The 21,771-nt window shown below is 38.2% G+C and overlaps 1 protein-coding gene across 1 annotated transcript in view; it reads right to left on the bottom strand.

Moving 5' to 3' along the window:
* Nucleotides 1–8,837: 8,837 nt before the first annotated feature.
* The window catches only part of LOC121314638 (copine-4), a 208,193-nt gene continuing 195,259 nt past the window's right edge, over nt 8,838–21,771 (bottom strand). The window contains exons 12-15 of the mRNA XM_041248089.1: nt 18,037–18,088; nt 13,540–13,673; nt 12,580–12,816; nt 8,838–9,282 (exon numbers count right to left, since the gene is read on the bottom strand). Of these exons, the coding sequence (XP_041104023.1) occupies nt 9,151–9,282; nt 12,580–12,816; nt 13,540–13,673; nt 18,037–18,088 (555 nt within the window). The 3' untranslated portion in view covers nt 8,838–9,150. The remainder of the gene's footprint in view (nt 9,283–12,579; nt 12,817–13,539; nt 13,674–18,036; nt 18,089–21,771) is intronic.

Raw genomic sequence — 21,771 nt, 5'->3', positions numbered from 1 at the left:
GGCACTAGTCAAGGAGGCCACCAAGAGGCCTATGGCAAGTCTAAAGGAATGACAGCCTTCCACGGCTGAGCTGGGAGACCTTGTGCATATGGCAACAATAGCCCGGGTGCTTCACAAAACTGGCCTTTATGGGAGAGGCAAAAAGAAAGCCATTGTTGAAAAAAACTCACATCAAATTTTGGCCAGAAGATATGTGGGAGACTCTGAGACCAAGTGGAAGACGATTCGATGGTCTGATGAGACCAAAATAGAACTTTTTGGCCTCTACGCTAAGCGCTATGTTTGGCGCAAGCCTAACACCGCACATCATCCTGAGAACACCATCCCTACCGTGAAGCATGGTGGTGGCAGCATCATGCTATGGGGATGCTTCTCTGCTTCAGGGCCTGGAAAGCTTGTGAATATATAGGGCAAAATGGATGCAGCAAAGTACAGAGAAATCCTGGAGGAAAACCTGCTGAAGTCTACAAGAGACCTGGGACTTGGGAGAAGATTTATCTTCCAGCAGGACAATGACCCCAAACATACAGCCAAAGCCACACTGGAGTGGCTTAAAAACAAAAAGGTCAATGTCCTGGAGTGGCCCAGTCAAAGCCCGGACCTCAATCCAATTGAGAATATGTGGAAAGAGTTGAAAATTGCTGTTCACCAAAGGTCCCCATCCAACTTGATGGAGCTTGAGCAATTTTCCAAAGAATAATGGGCAAAATTTGCATTGTTTAGATGTGCAAAGCTGTTAGAGACTTATCCAAATAGACTCATGGCTGTAATTGCTGCCAAAGGTGCCTCCCCCAAATATTGATTCAAGGGGGTGAATACTTATGCAATCAATTATTTTCTGTTTTGTATTTGTACATAATTTTGACAGCTCTACCAATGTTTTAAAAAACTTGTAGATTTTATTTTTCATTCCCTTCCAAACATTGGGACTGGACTCTTTTCAGATGAGTGACCTGTTTGTAGTATTAATTAATATTTACTATATGTAAATACCTTCAGAATTGTAATACATTTCATAATTTCATTATGATTGCTTCATTCAGATTATAGGTCAATTCAGATTACTGGGGTTCGGATTACATTAGATACACTGGAATCTAAACAACAAGGAGAGCACATTGTTTAGAATAACTCTGATACATCATATCCATGTCAAGATGCTCTTTAAGATGATGATCTGGTTTGATGAAATGTAATACTACATTTCAATGAACAGAAACTGTAGGATTTTAGACTGTTCAATGAACATCAAATAAATAACTTTCTAGTTTAGAAATGGCAATTAGACTTCCATGAAAATCTACACTGTTTTTGCTTGGTGATCTTCATTAGAATTGACTTCCTCTGAAAAATTCCTGTTTTTAATAATTTCCCAGCTCACTTAACACAACTTATAGCAGTACTAAGTAGACTCAACAATCACTTTTTTTTTCTCTAGATTGACTTTATTTTGTAACACCAAAAGTAGGTCACAATAGACATCAAAAAAATTACCCTCTGTTATTGTCTGGTGTAAAACCAATGATCTGATCTGGCCATCAGTTTGGATAAGCTCATAGTTAAGTAGTCTTGGTTCCTATTGGTTTTCAAGCAGAAGTAGGAAGTATGTCTGTCATCTTTCACAAGGCTCAGTGCAAATTTCATGATGAACACTGAATGGTAATGGTTATAGATGCTAGAGGGAATTTATTCTAGTTGTACATATTTTTTTGGAATTGATCCACGCCACATATAAATTACTTTTTATGCAAGTTGGAATCGCCAAAGATTTGAAATTACTTAACATCGGCAGTGTTTATATTTCACTTGGTTGTAAGTAGGAAAGGCAAGGCAAGTCTAGTCAGCGAAGGAGTTTGACAGACCAGCAAAGACCAACAACTAGATGGCCACGGTAAAGATACAAATTGAACAAATTAGATTACTCACCAAATGCATAATCCATAAAACATGTTCAGCAAAGATTTTGCAATAGTAAAATGCCAAGCTTGCTGTAATGGACTGTCACTTCTAAAGCGCAGGAAGCTTTCAGTCAATGAAACACCAAAGCCAAGTATCATGATACATGTACTACATTGCAACCTTTTAGGCAAATCAGTAGGTTTTGTTGGGCTTAGATCTATCAACATTTGTCATCCATAATTATTATGTTCATTTATTCCTTTTACAACACAGTCCAACTGGCATGCAGCAGCAATACAGATACACTAATGTTCTACATTCCGTATATCAGCAAGAATGTATTCAATGTTAGAAAATGGATTTATAAAAACCTGTTAAATGCCGCCCATTACAAAAGAGAATGTTGCTCTTGGAAGAGTTAAGGCTTCAAGCGTGCATCAATGGAAAAGTAATCTGCTGCTTTTAAGACAAATATAAATATGACTATTCTGTCTAATGCCTGCAACTGATAGTATACTCGCCTCCTCATTGATATTCTAGCTTTTGAAATTGTTCCTTTGGTGCCCCAGTGGGTCTGTCTCAGGGATGATGAGGGAAGAGGTATGCTGTTAATTATGCATGATATCAGGTTTAATTGAAGGCCTGCTGGTGTGGACTTCAAAGAGGTGCTACTTTAAAAATAAAGGTTCAGGTCTCTAGAAGGAAGTGACAGACTTTTTTGAGAAGTGACTTTGTAAATGTAACATTCAGGTTTTCAACTGTTTTAATGTTGCTCTTTCTGGACATGCTGTAATTAATATAAAGCAGGAGCCCAATATAAGCATATTGTCACATTTTTTATCAAAAAGGAAAGGTTTATAAAACAAATAATATAACTGATAATATTGTTTGGTTGAATTGTTCTCTAAAATGGTTTCTTTTTTTTGTCTTAGTACATTTTTGTTTTCTTCAGATTCTTATTTGATTTCAGACTGCTGAACTGAACTCCTTTTGGTATTGGCATTGATAATCTTTACCAACTAAACATAAGAAATTGGAACAACCAAATGCCCTGTTTTTTTTTTTATTTTTGTGTATGCACCTCCTGCAGTAGAGTGTCTTCAAAGACTGTTCTGAGGCATTGATTTAGCACTTGCTAAACAGGGTCCACCATCCCTTTTGAGCCTTCTTTTAGGTGGTATGACTTGGTAATGGATACCCAAAGTAATGAGTTAAAAGTCCAATTACAGTACTTACCTATGCAAATGTGCATTTTGTACAGTGGGTAAGAAAACTGCTTGGGGACACTGAAGAAGACTCCACCAGTTATACAGAAGGTCATTAAGGCAGCGGTGGACCATTATCCAGGAGCTTGATCTCAAAATAATGGTGTCCCTGGTGTTTTTTCTCCCTGCCTTATTCCCCAGTAACAGTTAGTCGAGACCCGCGCTGGAGTCCCTATTAACAACATGTGCTATAACAAATTCAGAGTATAATGGCGAAATCATTTCTGATGGCTCTGCTCCACATTGTTGCAAAACAGGGAGCGTTCTATTGTAATTATGTTACCTGGGGTTTTGTTAATCATTTTGTACTCTCTCATCTGATTGTTGTTTGTATAGATTTGTTTCATTTGAGTTTCAGCCCTTTATACTCAGACCTGTTCCACTGAGAATCATATTCTGTCTTTAGCTACCTTGTCCTTGCTGCAGATTGCCAGAGATTGCATTAATCGCTGTACAGTTGGGCAGACATTGGTACTTTCTGCTACTATTTTAGTATTAAATATTCTGGTTGCAATTGATTTTGATTAAACCTTACTTGAAAGTACTTTACTTTTTTTCTTGACTAATATTTATAACCTCCTCCTTTTATCCCAAGAATGTAGTGGGTTCAGTTTTACATTTATAGAAACACTTACCTCTAACAAATGGAGATGCTCCATCCAACCCATCAGTTTATACCCAAGGCTAATAAGAAATTTCACAAAGGAAATGCACTCAGGCTGCAGTGTTTTACTGTAAGATTCTCACCTCCACAACTTTGTGTGACAGTGTAAGAGCTGCTACGTAAATTACGTTGTAAATGCATGCAAAGGGAAATATACATATACCAGGTTAAGATCTGTGGCAATTCTGTTCCATTATAAGGCAGTCAATTAATCTACCAGTACTACCACTAGTTTAACTGATATGATTTAGAAATAATAATCAAAAATCATATATACTGGTCAGTCGTAAGTGAATAATATATTTTAATAAACGAAAATGAAAATGAAAATCAAGACTTCGAACATGTTTTTTGATATTTTGACCTCAGATGTATTTTCTTCTGTCACACTAAAGTTCAAAGATTCATCAATCTTGTTCAATTTGTAAAAGTCTGTGATAGACATTAGGCTTGACAGGAGAGGCGTGGTTAGAGGAGCGGCAAAGAGAAGCTAGGCACCAGAACAAAGGCAGATAAACCCATTACCTGAGGAAATAATGGATAATGACAAAGACTCATTTTGAGAGTAATAGAAAGTTTGGACTTGAAAGTGTCTTGCCTGATCCCACAGTGTGATTTAATATAGAACCTGTTGTGATCTAAAACCGCTTTTCTTTAACCATATTAGGAGACGTTCTTTAACTCAGAAAGTTTTGCGATGGCAGATATCATAATCTGTACTAGTTCTTCAAATATATTGGTACAGAAGTGGCAAGTTTGTTAAAATACAGTGACAGCTGTAGGCCATAAAAAAAGAAAGTAAGCTGTAAAATACAACAGCTGGCACACATGACACTTAAGGAGTCTGCAAAAAGTGACACATTCATCATTCCCTCTTAATTTCTACTGTAGCTGAACACAAAAAAAAAAAAAAGAAACATCCATGATATACATTACAATAAGTAAACATGCTGTCCCTCACATGAGAGATAAGTTTATGTTAATGCTATTCCTGAAATGTATTTTCCAATATATAAAAGCTGCATCTCCCAGAAGTTTCAGTCACAATGAAAACGACAGCAGATCAGACAGATCTTGACAGGGTTTATTGTAGAAGCTTGCTTAACAGATGCTTCAAGACTGCACAGAGTTGGAGCAGAAGTCATGAACTTTCATCATCTAAAGCAACTTAATATGTTAAGATTTAAAACAAAATTGCACTTGGAGGGGAAACAATGAAATAAAACAGTAGTATGACAGGGGTTCTCTTCACATGTTTAAAATGATATAGTTCTGTATCTCCAGTAAATCTTGAAGACAAAAACAAGGCATGCAAACCACAGAGTTAAATATATTATATGGAAAGTCCATTTTGTATTTATTTTTTAATCGTAGGTTACAGAATTCCCTGAGTTTAAAGTTATGTATCTTTGCTCCAACTGGTAGTGTGTGATGTCATATTCCCAAATGCAGTAACTTGCAGTATGATTCCCTGGGAGGAAAGCATGCATTTTGAATACTCAAGCCCAGCAAGACACCATTGCTTACAGAGAAAGAAAACAATAAATAAAATAAACAATGTGAATAACAATTTGAAACCAGGGATTTCCATCAGTTTTAGAGGCCAATCTAATGGAAGTGCTGTAAACACATGACAAGGGATAAGCGGAGCTCCCCTCAGGGAGGTGTCTACTACAAGAAAATAGGCTGTACCAAAGCAAACAAACAAAGGTCAGTGATTTTCAGTATTACAGAGGCACATATATATATATATATATATATATATATATATATATATATATATATATATATATATATATTAAATTTTAAACTTGATGACTAAATGTTACTTATTTGGATCTACATATTAAATAGCCAAACTTGTGCTTCATTTCCATCTTAAGGCCTATGAATAGAAAACATGGCAATACAACTCGAAGTCCTGGGTGAGATTGATTTATGGTTTCGTGTTTTCTATTTTGGACTCTAAAATTGAAATATACCATAGGGTTATCAAAAATATTTATGGTCTTGGCTACTTTCCAGAAGCAGAACAAACTTTTTGACTCGGCATGACCTGGGGCCCCCCAACTCAGTTCCCAAAACTGAGTCGTCTATCCTTGAGCTCCAAGGAGGGAGATATAGGTGTGCTGGGGGAACTCCATTTATCTGTGTGCTTGTGGGGACATAGGACCATGGATGTGTGATAAATGAGGATAAATGAGGTTTCATTGCACGTGACTAGAATGCATGAATACAATGCAGAAACTAGTAATGTAAACCAAATCAGCGTTTACTGGAGATGTATACAGTACAATATATTACAAAGACAGAAGAATGATCTAAAATGAGTTTACTTTAACAGTGTTAGCAAAATCTTTTCAAAATATGATACACCTCCAACCCTGTCCCCTTAGCTCTTTCTCTTACCAAAATGAAGAAGAAGAAGAAGAAGAAGAAGAAGAAGAAGAAGAAGAAGAAGAAGAAGACTACAAAGCTACAAGATCATAAGACATTTTATGATGGGAATAAGCTATTCAGTCCACCAGGGCTCACTATGTTCCTATAAACTAAGTCAGTGTCTAGCAGCTAGAAACATCACAAGGTATTCTCGCTAAATTATTTCATGCATTAAGTGTTGCTAGTTTGCTGGGATTTCAAACAAAAAATACAATTCTATTATTTATTTTACACTAAAAACTAAACTAAACAAGCCTGCTGTGTAATTTTAACTTTTCTTCTATTTCAACAAAATACATACCAACAGAAGTGGTTTTCTGTTTTTTTTTTTTTTTTTTTTTTTTGTAACAGCTTTTATACAATTCATTGATGCAAGTCGTTCTTTTGAACCGTGAGAAATATGTTTACTGGGATTCACTAAGTGGCTGCCTCAGAATAAATAATTTGACAGAATCTGCATCCTTCTGCTATTCATACCAAGAAATGAATCCTTCCATTTGTAGTGCTGTTGTGTTCGCGTCGACTCCGCAGGTTTAAGACTGACGCACGCGTATGGGTGTATGCACCGCGGGCGGTAAGTCTACATTGTCAATAATGTACTGTATTTCACAGAAAACTTGTCAGGGAGTCGCAGATGAATGGTGTGTGGATAAATGAGGTTGTACTGTATGCTGTAGGTCATAATGAATTTCCTTCTAGCGGCAGATTTGTTAATATGACCCATAGGTCAGGATTTTCAAAAAAACTGTTCTTGTATCAAACTCACGGTATAGCAATGACAGCTTTCGTAGCAAGTGATTTTCAAATAAATAAAACAAATAAACAACATTTTAAATAAATAAAATTAAACCTGTTAATGCTTTGAAATTTAGTTGATGAGGTCATTAATGAATGATTAGTTGTCGCAGGTCACGTACGTCTCCACGACTAGTAAGGGGTACTTGTGAATCAAAATGCATGATAGCGAGCACAAGAACAATGAATGGAAGCAGAATGTGCTGTTATGGGAACTATTAGACAGCTCTCCCACCTGCAATGGGAATAATGGGAATATCTATTTTGTGCATAATTTGTAAACTTCATTTAAAATGTTTTTTTTTTTTTTTTTTTTTTTTTTTCACCCAGAATGTACATTTATTTAGAACACTTCACATATAAAATGATTATCTGGTGTGCGGTATAAATCGAACGGAACAGATTTAAAAATAATAAATAAATAAATACCACTCTTAATTTACCCTCATTCGGGAGGATATTTTGCCACCGCTTATTATATAAAACTCTTTTTTGCAGTCTTTTTTTTTTTTTGGTTAAAAAGAAAAAAAAAACTTTCCCCCTTTTTTTTGGATGGGGCGGTGGGTGTGATACACTTGGTTGAAATTTACTTTTGTATGTGTTTTAGTATGTACAATTGTAGGCTATAAACAAATACGTTTGAAGTGCCATTGGTGTTCATAACTGTTAGTAATTATACATGTATACCATATGTGTGTGACAAAGTACCCGCCCCTGTGTGTATTTTCTGTATATGTTGCGTGTGGTTAAATGTTGGCGTATAGGCATTGGTATAGGGGATATAAACGGGTCTGTGTTTCACGTGTGTTTAAAAATGTATAATTGTATTTAGGCACGGGATTGTACATCACTTCATGTGCATTTAAAGTAGTCAATATGTGAGCACGAGGTTGCATATAATTAATTCACATGCTGGGATTTAGGTGAATAATTCACTGAATCCCAGCACAACAGTATATATAGATGCACGTTTTACTCACTCGGGGTTGTTGTGTGTTCGGTGAGTGGAGAATGGGATTTAAGACAGAGGTAATAATTGTGATAAGAATAATCGTATTTAAAATATCTGCTCACCGTGTTTTGTGTAGCGTTAGTCCGTTTTGTTTGTCTCTTTGTTTCGGCTGCCAGTGCCGTGTCCTGTTTTTGTCTTGTTTTATTTTGTAATAATAAACTGCGCAGCACCGCATTCATTTATCATTTCCTTTCTCAGTACCGTGTGTTTCTTCTAGTCTGACGTCCCCACTACAGCCATCTTTGTGACAGTGTAATACTTCATTATATATTTGTTAAGCTTTTAAATTTACGATAGAACTCCCTAACAAGGACACATTGCAAATCCACAATCACTTGTAAGGAAACTTTTTTGTAATACTATGCAGTTTTCTATAACAAGATTTCATTATTTATTCTTAGGTTTTTATTTGTATAATTCAGATGTCACATAATTTACATATCTAGAGTTCAGCCAGACTACAGTTGCATTGATCATTTCTTGTTAGTAACATGGGTAAAAATAAGGGTACATCATTTTAGCAATAGGGTTCTACTCTGCTCCACACTCTAAGCCGCAACAGTGTATGTGTAATTCATATTACATATTTACTATGCATTCCTCATTATCCAGCTGCTTATTGGAAGCATCTTCTACATCAACACAAAAAAAGACAATTAACTAAACTTTTTTTTTTTTCAATTTTATTTTAGACATGCAAAATACAGTCCATGCATCTGCTTTTTTTCTGAAAAAACAAAACAAACATTCATTTGGAGCAGATGGTACTAATACAGATAACTATCAACTTTCAATAATTCATCCAAAATGCTTTACAGTGTAAGAATATTAAGAAATTTAGCAAAATCTCAACAAACCTGTATAAAAACTGATACAGATAACTTGTATTTTAATTATTTTCAAGGCGTCATGCTCTTATGTAAGAAGTCATTTTTTTTCCCCCTGTAAAAATGTTTTCAACAATACAACTGCTTAACAGATGCAAGCCTAAAGGCTACACATGCAAAAAAATAATTAGTTAATTACCAAAACATGCTATTTTTATTCTCTGGGCTATGTAAAAGTGTGCTGAGGTGTTAGGGTGCGAGTGTCCTGGAAGACTCGAAATCAGACAAACATTTTGGTTTGATTCCCTTTCCATTGTAATAGTCCACCACTTGGTTTGGAACCTCTGCTAAAACACTTTTTGCCAGTGCAGCAGGAGATGCCTAAAAAGAAAAAAATGGATAAAATGAATGTGCTTTCTGCTGCCTTAAACTTATTTTATGACATGCTTATCTAAATCCTGTACATATTTCAGCACAATACACAAGAAGTACAATTATTTCTGACACAGGAAATCAAAACTCCAATGCAACATCTCCACATGTGTTAATTATTCCCTATTTTGGTTTCACTATTTGAAAATGCCTTCAAAAGTATCCTGTTTTTTTTGGGGGGGGGGGGAGGACGGGGGGCGGTTGTGATGTGGGTTCCATGGAGTGCTAAATTGACACCACAAAACTAGTTTCCCTTGTAAACCGTAATGAATTTGAAAAGATGAAAAGTCTAACGTACTGTTGACTCTGCAACCTAGTCCCTTTTAATTGCATCTTTAAAACATTGCAGTTGTGTGCTTTTAGAGAATCAAAACCAAGCAGAATGAGACAGCCAGGTAACAAGTCAGTAGGGGCCTAGGTTCACTTGTCACTTCAGTCACATATTGACTTCTTACAGAGATACAATTTAAATACACAGCTATGAGCCTATCCCAGCTACTATTAATTACATACTCTAGACATCTGGGCAAGCCACAGTGCAGACAAAAATGATCAAGGGAAAAAAGGCCCTGAGTCATGTTTCTAAGAGTTCTTGTAGATTACATCACTTCATAACTCTTACCAGTTGTGCACTTCTCAGTGTTCAGATTTGAAAGCAGCCCATCACAGCAAACTTGTATTTTCATTTAAGAAACGTGTTTAGTACTATCTTAGGTTAAAAGGCAGATGTTTGCAAGCCTTAGTTTCAAGTTGTCTTGTGCTTACTCGATCATAAAAAAATGCCTCCACCCCATGCAATGCAATGAGCTAAAACAGCACAGACTACCTGAGAGTAAGGCAAGCCAACTGAGGACTTTAACCTAGTAAATTATTGTTATAACCTGTACTTCTTTCAAAACTGCACACTGTTAGTTACAAAATGTATTACTGAGAACAACTCATGTAATGGCAGCTGCCTATAACTAAAAATGAAGTTAATTCAATCTGAAGCAACCTACCTGATAAAATTGATTTAAAGTAAAAAAAAAAAAATAATAATTAAAAAAAGAGAGAAATAAAAAAACAACTTAGTACTGGGAGCTGTAGTGTAGGTGTTTTGGTTTTGAAATTATGCAGCAAGACAGCCCAATATTTGAATGATGAATTCAAAATGTTGAATAGATCAAAATGTAGACAGCCTGTTGTTCCTTTTATTAAAAAAAAACAAAACAAAAAAAACACACTACTAGTCAGATATAAACACTCATGACACTTGGAATAGTAGCAGTCCTAAAATATCATTTTTGTATAATGACATCTGAAAGGACAGCTGCTGGTACCCCAACAGCCACTGCTTGCAAATTCGGTCTCCTAGTCAAACAGAATTTGTCAAATTAATGAGTTTGTGATTCATTAGAATGTCTCTTAGCGCTATATCCTTCCCCTTAAAGAAAAGTTTGAAAAATACCATTTGGGCATATTATTCATTTGGGCATATTACCTCTATCCCATCAGACCCTATTAGCAAACCCAAGATTTGTACCACGGTGTTGCAACAGATTAACATTCTGAGTGAAAATAGTGTTCTACACCCACGTACAGTAATCAAAGAGAGAAGATAGACGATGACAAGAGATAAGTCCAGTCCTTATGCAAGAACAGTGGGAGATTGTTAGACTTCTTTTTGAATAACCTAATGTTACTTTAGCTACCAAGGTACCTAACAATCAAGGTGTGTACTATTATTATTGTTATGGTATCATGCAAGATGAAGAAAAAGCAATCCAGAACAAAGGATTCATGCCAATAAGAACCACGACAGACTTTTTAGTATACCCACAAAATATAATATTTAGGTTGATCGATATGCCCTTCAAAGAAAATACTTAACATAAGAAAATAATTCCTTGTCTCCAGCTCTTTTCTGTAACATTGTACTGTACTTGAAACCTAGCTAGGCAACCTGGAATTAATGGGGAAAGCAGCTTAACTGAGCTGAGAAATTAAGATGTCCTCCTTGTGTACGGATACTGATGGCATTTCAAATTCCATATATTCATTTTTTTCAAGCCAGCTGTGGGCCAAAATAAACCTTATAGACACTCATCCTTTCAACAGCTCCTTCATTCGTATATAAAAAAAACACATGCTAAAACAGCATTACTATAGCATGACAACTTATTACTCCTGCACTGTCACTATATCCAAACAACCTTCAGAGAGAGACACATCACATTATTTCTTGCAGTGATTAGGTAATCAGATGACTGGGAAAGTACATTTATGCCAGTAGATTATACAGTAGTTCAAAAAAACACAAAAGTAAAATATATTTTTCACATTCAAGCAGCTGTGTGCCCTGTCGTAGGATTTTTTTTTTTCTTGGCAGTGCCAACCTCACAAGGTCATTATTGAATTTAAAGGACATATACACTGTAGCTTCAAACTGGGTTCTAAGTTCTTGCTCCAATATAGAAAGTAAATGATGTTGACTTTGCGTGCAGAATCCTTCAGTTGTTTAATAATTGCCTGTGTGCTTTCTATACTGAACCATTGAGCAGATGGAGTCAACAGACCTGAAATATCACAGGGCAATGATTTTTTGTTTTTCAACCAAGGTCTACAGAGAGTTGTTAACAAGGATTATTTGAGCAATCACATAATTAAATATTAGTGCTGCAGAACGACAAAAAATGTAAGCATCATAAAATGCATTAATAAAAAAGTTATGTATAATCTCAATAAGTCCAAAGCACCAGACTAGTGTTATTTCTCATGCTACCTTGTGTTTTTCATTACAGCAAAGACATGCAGTTATTAGTGTTGCACACATTTACGCACTGGATTATTAAGCACAGGAAAATGATCAGCTAGAGCTCTTATCATCATTTGAGTGTAAACTTGAAGATCGGTATGGTGACAATTAACAGGCTTCCGTCATAAAAGAAAAGTTGGAAAAATAAAACTGGGATACCGCAGAGGTTTGGATCCAGTGGAAAACTAGTACTAATATGGATGTTACCAAGGTATTGAAATATATTAATATTTTCCTAATGGCTCAATACATTGTAGCCACCCACAGCATGCTACCACTTACCCTCAGTGCAAAGCATTGTCATTAAAGATCATTTGATACTTTGTATTGTTCTCTTTACAGAACGAACCATACATTGTGGGATGAATTTGCAGGTTATTAAACATTAAGCTTGCTACCTTATGATATCAAATGATATAAATAAATTAAAAAAAAAAAAATTAAGTACATACATGCTTGAAGTTTCTAAATGGCACAAACTGCACAATGTCTCGTAGAACAGGCTCCCCCTTGGGAGACCTGAGAATGCCATCATCCCCGTCGAGCATCTGCATGTCGCTGAAGTCTGCGTTGCCGACCCCGACGATGATCACAGACATGGGGAGGTGAGAAGCGTGAACTATCGCTTCTCTGGTGTCAGCCATGTCGGTGATCACTCCGTCCGTCAGAATCAGCAGGATGAAGTATTGCTGATAAAGAAATACAAGCAAGAAAAAAAAAAGTATTGTCTTAGGGATATTACATTTGAGGCTTAATACACTATCGTTCTACATCAGAGTTCAGAGTTTGCATCTTGGTATATATTTTGTTTTGATGGTTCAGAACCCAGTCAATCCTTCCACATTGGAATCTCTTTTAATGAAACAGTGGAGGATCCTAACACAGTCAACCTAAAACTAGGTTTTTCTCAAACATCCTTTCATTGTATTTTTATTGCATGTGGTAATGTTAATATGTGGTAATAATAAAGAGCAGCTGTATTGTGTTGTAAGATGTTCTTTGAAAGGGATGTTTAATCAAGGTCCTGACTACTTTGTAGAAACAAAACATCCCATGGCACTTTTTTGAAGAATACACAAAATTCTCCATTGCTCTTATCACAGTTTACTCACATTTTAGCTTAGCATCTGTTTAATACATGATGATATAAATATGTTCTTAACAGCACATTAGTAGTGTAAAGCTTCATTTTAGTGTAAAAAGGTACCCTGTAACATTGTATTGCCATAAGAATAACTATGAATATAGTTAGATACATTTTTGAGTGTTTACAATGGATCCTTAAACTGAAGGGTTACCAAATTATTATTTTTTTTAAATAAAGTACTTACGGCTGAGGAATCCCTGAAAACAATGTGTTGGATCTCATTGGATCTGATCTGTTGAAATGTAGCTTTGAATACTGCCCTTACCATTGCTTCCTTGGTGTGCATCTCTTCTGACGCAGAACTGGCCACCTTTTGAATAATCGGGGCAATATTTGTTGGTCCATATAGTTGAATCTTTGGAAGGCAGTTTTGATAAGCTTCTACAACCCCTTGTATACCTTGAGGGAGAACAGATTGAAACATGGCTGTAAAAAGCAAGTGTTTCCAGGTCTAACCATGGTTTAAAACCTTTCCTTGAATTACTGTGCAATATGCTGATACACTGTAATAGAAGTATTATATTTTATTTTATTTTATTTTATTTTTTAGAACTATTGTTTTTTTCTTTGTTTTATTTGTGTGAGCAGCTAGAACTCAGCTTTGGTTTATAGTTAAAGTAACCCTGAAAGAGTGAATATTCAAATGGTACATGCTTGTTAATTTATAGAAAACATAGTCCAATGTAATTGCCAATTTAAAAATCTTTGTTGTAAAAAAAAAAAAGGTGGTGTTCTGTTTACACTGTTGCAGTGTTGTACAACTTTATTTTATTTCTTAGTTAGTGGACAGCATCTTAATTTGAGACAACAAAAATAAACCATCTGAACTTTCAATATTAAAACATGCTACTGAAAAAAAAAGATCAATCTGACCATACAGTTTTGTACATTTGGTTAGTAAAGATGTAACATGACAGGCAATTTGTTATCTTCTGTTTCTCAAATGCTTTTTATAAATTAATAAGGTTCCTGTAGTTTACAAAAAAATTGCATATACTTTAGTGAGCTAGTGTTTTTGTATTATACAATACTGTACTGTTTTTATTTAAGCATGCAGTAACACAATAAATAATAATATTGAATTGCTATTAAATTGTACATTGTAAATTTTACAGGGTAGGAGTGCCAGTGTGAAAAGGGCTTTAAATACTATGAAATAGCAGATGGGGTTTACAAAGTATTTTAGCACCGGACAAATAACCACCTCACACCTGCATAAAATTGCTCTTGAATACACCAAGTATAATATAAAGTATATGATTCCATCCAACTGACTATACCAAGTATGAATATTGATGTGCATTCAAAGCAACCCTGCATATTCATTTCTAAAGCAATTTTATCAAATAGAATTGTACAGTATTTGTTGCCATTAATCACTAATTGCATGAATTTAAACAACCAGTATCATAGTTTAAACTTCATAAAATATAAAAGATAATGTCTAGCATGCACTTACGCTAGGCAAAGTGACAGTTATTATTGCCAGGCTTCTGGTGAGGAAAAGCTGCCAAGATGACAACCAAACAGAGCGGTCTTGGTATTTCATTTACTGGTTACAATTATTGTTACAGTAGACAAATTTACAAAAATGTAAAAAATATGTTTTAATGGTGTCTAAATTCCAAAATTAAAACATGTCTAAAACTGATATAATCTTGAATTGGTCATTTTATTACAGGTGGAATGTCATCCATTTCCCAGTGTGGTATGCTTTTTAATCTTTCCTGGTTTCTTATTGCAGCTAAGACTACCCTGCACAGATGTGATCCTTATGTATCTCGTAATAGTCTCCCCGGGGCCTTTCATGCAGTAAGTAGTGTCAGCTCCATTCTGATTTTGAATTATCCTAAAGGATTTCCTTATTACTTTGACAACAATGTATGTGCTATCCAGTAGAGGGTATCTAATATAGTACCTCATTAGCATCACACAGTGGGGTTATTACAATCATTGGGGAGGGTTAACTTCCTTGATTGCTACCTAAATTGCGTAACTCTAATGTTAATCCTGTCATATGAGCCGTGATTCATAGATCAATGAAGAGGTCATCTAAACACTTTGTCATTATAAAATGTAGCAAAGTTAACCAATAATAATAGATTATTGCTTAACTACTGCATAAATCTCAAACTAATTTTAATGGGAAGCATTACACATGCTGATGCTGAATATACTCTTCAGTGTAAGAGCAACTGAATAGGGTCCCGTATTTGTAGCCAAAATCTTTTCCAGAGATTATTTTAAGGCATGGCCAATAAATGTAATATGATTCAAGCCAACAGAACAAAACTATCTTTATTCCCAGATCTTTTGTTAATGTCTCTGTGGCAGAGCAGAGCTCTGCCCTTTATAAATTGGCAGTTATGGGGTTAAATTCCCCTACCTGCCTGGGTTTATTGTGTTCAGGTGGCTGGGGTGTATTAGAGTAATTAACGATCAATCAGCAACTAGCAATCTGACATAAAATGAGGCCTCAGCTTCCCATAAGGGAGAGGAGGGAGCTGAGAAAGCAAGCTGGTGTTTGTGCTTGCTGTTTTTGGTTTTGTGGTTTTTTTTAATTTTCTCATCCAGTGAGGTATCGCCCAGCCTGGAAACCTTTATTTTTGTAAGTCTTGTTTTGTGTTTAAATCTCTTTGTTTTGGCCCTTGTGCCCTTTTATTTTGTGTTTATTTGTAATAAAAGTATTATTTTTTTGAACTGCAGTCTGTCTCTGGGCCTCGATCCACTCACTAGCTGGTCACATTTGGTGTCAGAGTGGGATATAGCGCCTCCAGGAGGCTCAGAGCAGTACTTGGAACAATTTTTTGCCTGCTGCTCCGCATCGCCTGGGGTTGCTGGTGTCTCCTTTTTGTCTCCTAGTGTTGCTGAGAGTCTGCTGCCGCCATCGCCTCCCGAGGGTCTGCTGCCGCCGTCCCTGCCTCCGCCACCAGAGGGAGACGGACTGCCGTCCCCGCCTCCGCCACCAGAGGGAGATGGGCTGCTGTCCCTGAAGGGTCCAGTGCCACTAAAGGGTCCGACGCCACCGGAGGGTCTGACACTGCTAGGGGGACCCACACTGTCCGAGGAGGCCACGCCCACACTGTCCAGGGGTGCTGCCTGCCTGCCAATGCTGCATCTGCTGGAGGGTCCAGGTCCCATGACAGCATTGCCATACTTCCTTGGAGATCCGGGGCCCCCTCAACCAAAGGCGGCTTGGGGGCTCCGACATCAACTCCGCCCACCACCGCCCATCGAAACAGCCCACCCAAGGGACATAATTGGTTAAATTCCCCTACCTGCCTGGGTTTATTGTGTTCAGGTGGCTGGGGTTGATTAGAGTAATTAACGATCAATCAGCACCCAGCCACCTGACATAAAAGGAGGCCTCAGCTTCCCATAAGGGAGAGGAGGGAGCTGAGGAAGCAAGCTGGTGTTTGTGCTTGCTGTTTTTGGTTTTGTGTGTTTTTTTTTTTTTTTTTTTTTTAATTCTCATCCAGTGAAGGCATCGCCCAGCCTGGAAACCTTTATTTTTGTAAGTCTTGTTTTGAGTCTTTCTATTTGTGTTTAAATCCCTTTGTTTTGGCCCTTGTGCCCTTTTATTTTGTTTTTATTTATAATAAAAGTATTATTTTTTTGAACTGCAGTCTGTCTCTGGGCCTCTATCCGCTCGCCAGCCGGTCACAGTCTCATATCCTTCAACAACAGATACTTATGATGCTGCTTGCGTTTCCTTCTTATTTCAATTAAAGATGTACAGCTCTTGCAAGTGGATTGAAAGGTGTGCTTGGTCAAGGAAGACTCTACCTAGTTTAACAGCCTGTCCAAAAGGAATAGCAACCCTCTTTATGGAAGATTGATTATATTTGTAGTGTAATTTAGATAGAGGGAATGGTCAATTTGCTTCCAGTGAAGAGTTGTAAATCTTTGTGTCATCTCTACAACAGCCTAAACAGACTTCTTTAAAGAATGCAAATTAAAAGAACAAGAACAACATATTTGGTTATAATGATGAATAAGCTGAAATATGGATTATTCAATCACAATTCTAAATGAATGTTAGAAATATCATATACCAGGGGGCTCCTGAGTGGCGCATCCAGTAAAAGCGCACTGAATGAGTGCAGGACGCGCCCTATAGCCTGGACGTCGCCGAATAGAGTATGTACAATATGTATAAAAAGGCTTGGAATAATGACTGGTTTAACTGCATCACATGAACATGATGGAAAAACAGTGTATACACACTGCTTTGTTTTTTAACAGCTTAGCTCAAGTAATCTCTAAAACGTCTATTATCTAAAACAAATGACTTTGAAAGTATATTTTACAATCCCATTAAAATGCAATTGCTTTATTGTGCTTTCCCTAGGTTACAGTGTATTGCTCCCAGGTGGTTTTGACTGTCACCATCCTGTCAGATTAGTTCAAGATTCACCAGCACTGACCTGGTCAAACTTAATATGCTTTGTGGTTTCATTTTTTGAAGCTTCATGTAGTATCAACCCCAATCTCTGCTTCAAAGGAGCTTTAATCGTGCAAACACTCACCCTAGTTCTCACCTTATAGGGAGAGAAATCCAAACTCCATGTCCTATAAAAATCTGTTTCCTTTGAGGTTTCCAATCTAAGTACAGTACTAACGTCATAATTTTCTGAGATGTGGTGAGTTTAGAGGCTGGATCACTGCATGTACCACTGGCTGTATACAGTGGGCTTATAACCTCTAATCCAGGTGAAGAAATGGCAAAATAATCGAGCTTGGATCTGTGTTCAAGTCTTACCTGCACACTCTGGGTTGTCTTCATTAAAATTTATTGCAAAATCATGGGAGACCTAGAGAAAAAATAAAACCCAGTTGCAATTTAAATGTGGTTATATCATAGTTACAGTTCTGTGAATGTTACAGATGTTCTATATGTAGAATGCAATTAAAGTTTAATCAGTGTTCTAGGGCATTAATATTTTATTATGTCGAATTAAGCCTAACTTTAAATTGCAGCATTACTTGATAGTAATTAATGTCTTTCACTATTTCCAAACAGTTCACCTAAAAGCGGCATCTGGTGTGGATTTTATAAATGATTGCTCTGTTTATTTAATGCTGTTTGTTCAGAGTACTCAATCATGATTTGGTAAATAAGGTGCATATTGCTAGGAAGCCTACCTGTGCTATTTATTCTAGGGATCCTGATCATTTCTGTCAGCTGCTTCTCCTCAAATCACCATGAATATTTACAGAGAAAATTACACTAACATATAGTAATATATAGGGCTAATGCTCCCAAAGCAGTGATACCAGTTGTGCTGTCTGCCAAAATGTTATTTTTATTTACCAAGCATGAATGTCTGCTGCAACAGAGGAAACAAAAATGAAAAAATGTCATCATAACCTTGGTTCCCTGAAATAGAAATGTTACCATTACCAAATGGGATATATCTCTTATAGCCCGAATTACCTGAGCACTTCTATCAAAGCTGCTCCTTTAAGAGCCCTGTATGCATCAGATGTCGTCTCCATTCTCCCAGGAGATAAATATGAGTGATGCATTAGGCTCAGCACCATAGTCTCTTCAGGCCTGCTGCGTTGGAGTGAATGCAGCGACCTTGAAGGGTAATGGTTACATTTCTATTTCAGGGAATGTCCCCTTTCAAGTACGAAATGTAACCATTTCCAAATGGCATAGAATAAACTTAACACCAGAAGTCCAGAGTTGTGTGGCTAACTACCCCAGGACTTAAAGTGGAACACAATAAAAAATTTGTTATAAAGCAGAAAGAGTAGCAGCCCTTAACACTGCTCCCAAAACCAGGGTTCTGTTGATCTACGACATTAGATAATAGCAAGCAGCAAAGCTGGCTTTAAGGACAGGAATTTCAGCTCTGCTAAATGAAAGGGCTTGAATGGCATTCTTATAAGTGTGTCCAGCACTATATTGAGCTGCCAGCGAGGGACAAGGTCTTTTCTAGGGGACCTTAACCTCCGAGTACCCTTCCCACCAAGAAGTGTGCTCCTGGGGAGACTGGATCAATTTTAATATGGCAAACCGAAATAGCTGCCAGGTTGACCTTAAGTGTGGCGGGAGATTCCCCTCATCAAATATATGGCATGGGGCAAGTCGTGTGGTCCAGTGCACGCTTAGCTGTACTGGGAGCGAGTAGACAGTGCCGTGGCATTCTGAAGGGTGACACTGACCCTGTCAGATAACCCAAGGTGACTCAAATGTCTCCACTCAGGGGCCAGACCCAGAGCAGTGGCAACAGTGGGAAAGCATAGAGCAAAGTCTTGGGCAATCTGTAGGCCAGCATGTCTATGCTGAGCGCGTGACCGTTCTCCATTACCTACTACCAGTGGGGACAATGGGTGGACTCTCGGGTCGCAAGAGATCTATCTCAGTGCACCCAAATTGCACTGAGAAGTTCACAACCTTTGGGTGAAGTGCCATACTGAACTGTGGGGGCTGCCTCGAGTGAAGGTCTGCTGCCCAGTTCCTCACCCCTGGCAAGTGAACTGCTCTTACTGAAGCAGGTGTTCGTGGGCCCATAGCAAAAGCTTCCGGGCAACATGACTGAGACCGAGAGTCTGGAGATTGATACCACTATAGTAATTGATATAAGCCACCACTGTGGTGTTGCCCACCGATCTCCCTGGCATATTGCTGCAGGGCCAGATTAACTGCCTACAGCTCCAAAGCATTTAGTCGAGACCCTCCCATGATGGTTTCCACACACCCTGCATCCCTTAGCCATTCCAGACAGCACCACAACCTGGATTGGAAGTGTTTGTGGTCACCACCTGTCTCCTTGTGACACTGCCCAGAACTGTGACCAAGAACAGAGCAGGTTGTTTTCACCACGAGAGAGCTTTCAACAGTGACAAGCACGCTGTGAGTAGTTGGTGCCGGTCCAAAACAGGGTGAAGGACCCTGTGGTTGAACCAGGCTTGGAGGGTACATGTGTAGGAGTCCTAAGGGGAGAACTTGAGATGCTCCTGCCATGAGGCACAGATGTCTCTGGAAGGCCAGTACCATCACCACTGCAGTGTACTGAAAAATCCCCAAGCAGACAGTTAGCCTCCGGATCCTGTCATCTGACAGAGTGGCAATCATGTTTATGGAATTCAGGCTTACACCTAAATAGACAAACCATTAGAGAGGGCATCAGCTGGCTTTTAGACTGGTTCATCGTGAAGCCTAGCCATTGGAGGTGGCTGGTGACCAGTCCCGTGTGCAACTCGGCACATATCAGCCAGTCATCCAGGTAATTGAGCACTCTGATGCCTTTGAGTCTCAGAGGAGCCAGTATAGCGTCCATGCACTTTTGAGAAAGTGTAACGAGCTAGTGAGAGGCCGAACGGCAGTACATGGAACGCATATGTGGTCCCTTGAATAAAGTATTTTCGGTGGCCACGATTTACAGGGATGTGAAAGTAGGCGTCATTGAGGCACACTGTAGTGAACCAGTTGCCTGATCTGACTGACTGCAATAGTTGTTTCATAGTCAGCATTTTGAACCTTCATACTCTCCAGTACAGGTTGAAATGTCTGAGGTCAAGGATTGGTCTGACACCACATCCCGTTTCAGCAGCAGGAACTACCTGGAGTAAAATCCTGCTCTTACATTAAAATTCTTCTCTTACATTAAGAGGGCAATAATCCAGGTGGGAACCCTATCAAATATCAAGCATTTGTGCTCATTTTGCTGGTTCATCACTTCAAAAAGATTTTCCATTTGTGCCGCAACCCGGTCAGTATTGGCAGAATGCCTGCTAAGCCGGCTTCTGTCCCTCTTTCTTGACAGAGGAGAGGGGTATCTCTCCGAGCCAGAGGACAAAGAGGAGGATTTAGGGGAGTTCCTACCCTAGAGGTCGCTTTCTAGCTTCCGATAAAACTCTGAGGACTCTGTTGACCGCAGTGCTTTGTCTGCATGAGCTTGGATCTGTGCTCCCTTCCCAGGCAGTGGATGTACCTGTCACTTATACTCCACCAGAATGTTTCTCTTGAAACCAGCACAAAGGTGAAACCCAGGCATGGTGCAAGGCTGAAAAAACAGTTCAGCTGTGTAATGTATGCGCACAAGAACAGACAGCAAGCTGACTGGGGCTGAAAACTTGTATAAACACAGTGCACCAAAATGGAGCACTGGTAACAGTCCTGGTGTTGAACTGGACTGAACTGGGTCACTGGTACTGATTCTGGTATCAACCAGATGACTGGTATGGCCTTGGTATCAATAAAGGTGACGGGTACCTACTTTGGTACCGATCAGGTCACTACTACCGACTGGTACTGTTTCTGGTACTGACCAGGTTACTGGTACAGGCTGTGGTACCGACTGGTACCTGTTCTGGTACTGACTTGGTCACTAGTACAGCTCAAGTACCGACTGGTACCAGCTCTGGTACCGAGCAGATCACTGGTACAGGCTCTGGTACTGACTGGTACCGGCAGAACAATTCACTGGTACCGGCTCTGTATCGGGACAAGTGGCGTGCAGGTGAAGACCTGAAAAGGTCACTG

Source organism: Polyodon spathula, chromosome 4, assembly GCF_017654505.1.
Source record: "Polyodon spathula isolate WHYD16114869_AA chromosome 4, ASM1765450v1, whole genome shotgun sequence".
Lineage (NCBI taxonomy): Eukaryota > Metazoa > Chordata > Actinopteri > Acipenseriformes > Polyodontidae > Polyodon > Polyodon spathula.
Note: the sequence above shows the minus strand (reverse complement) of the source record. Positions and strands in the feature narration are given on the sequence as shown.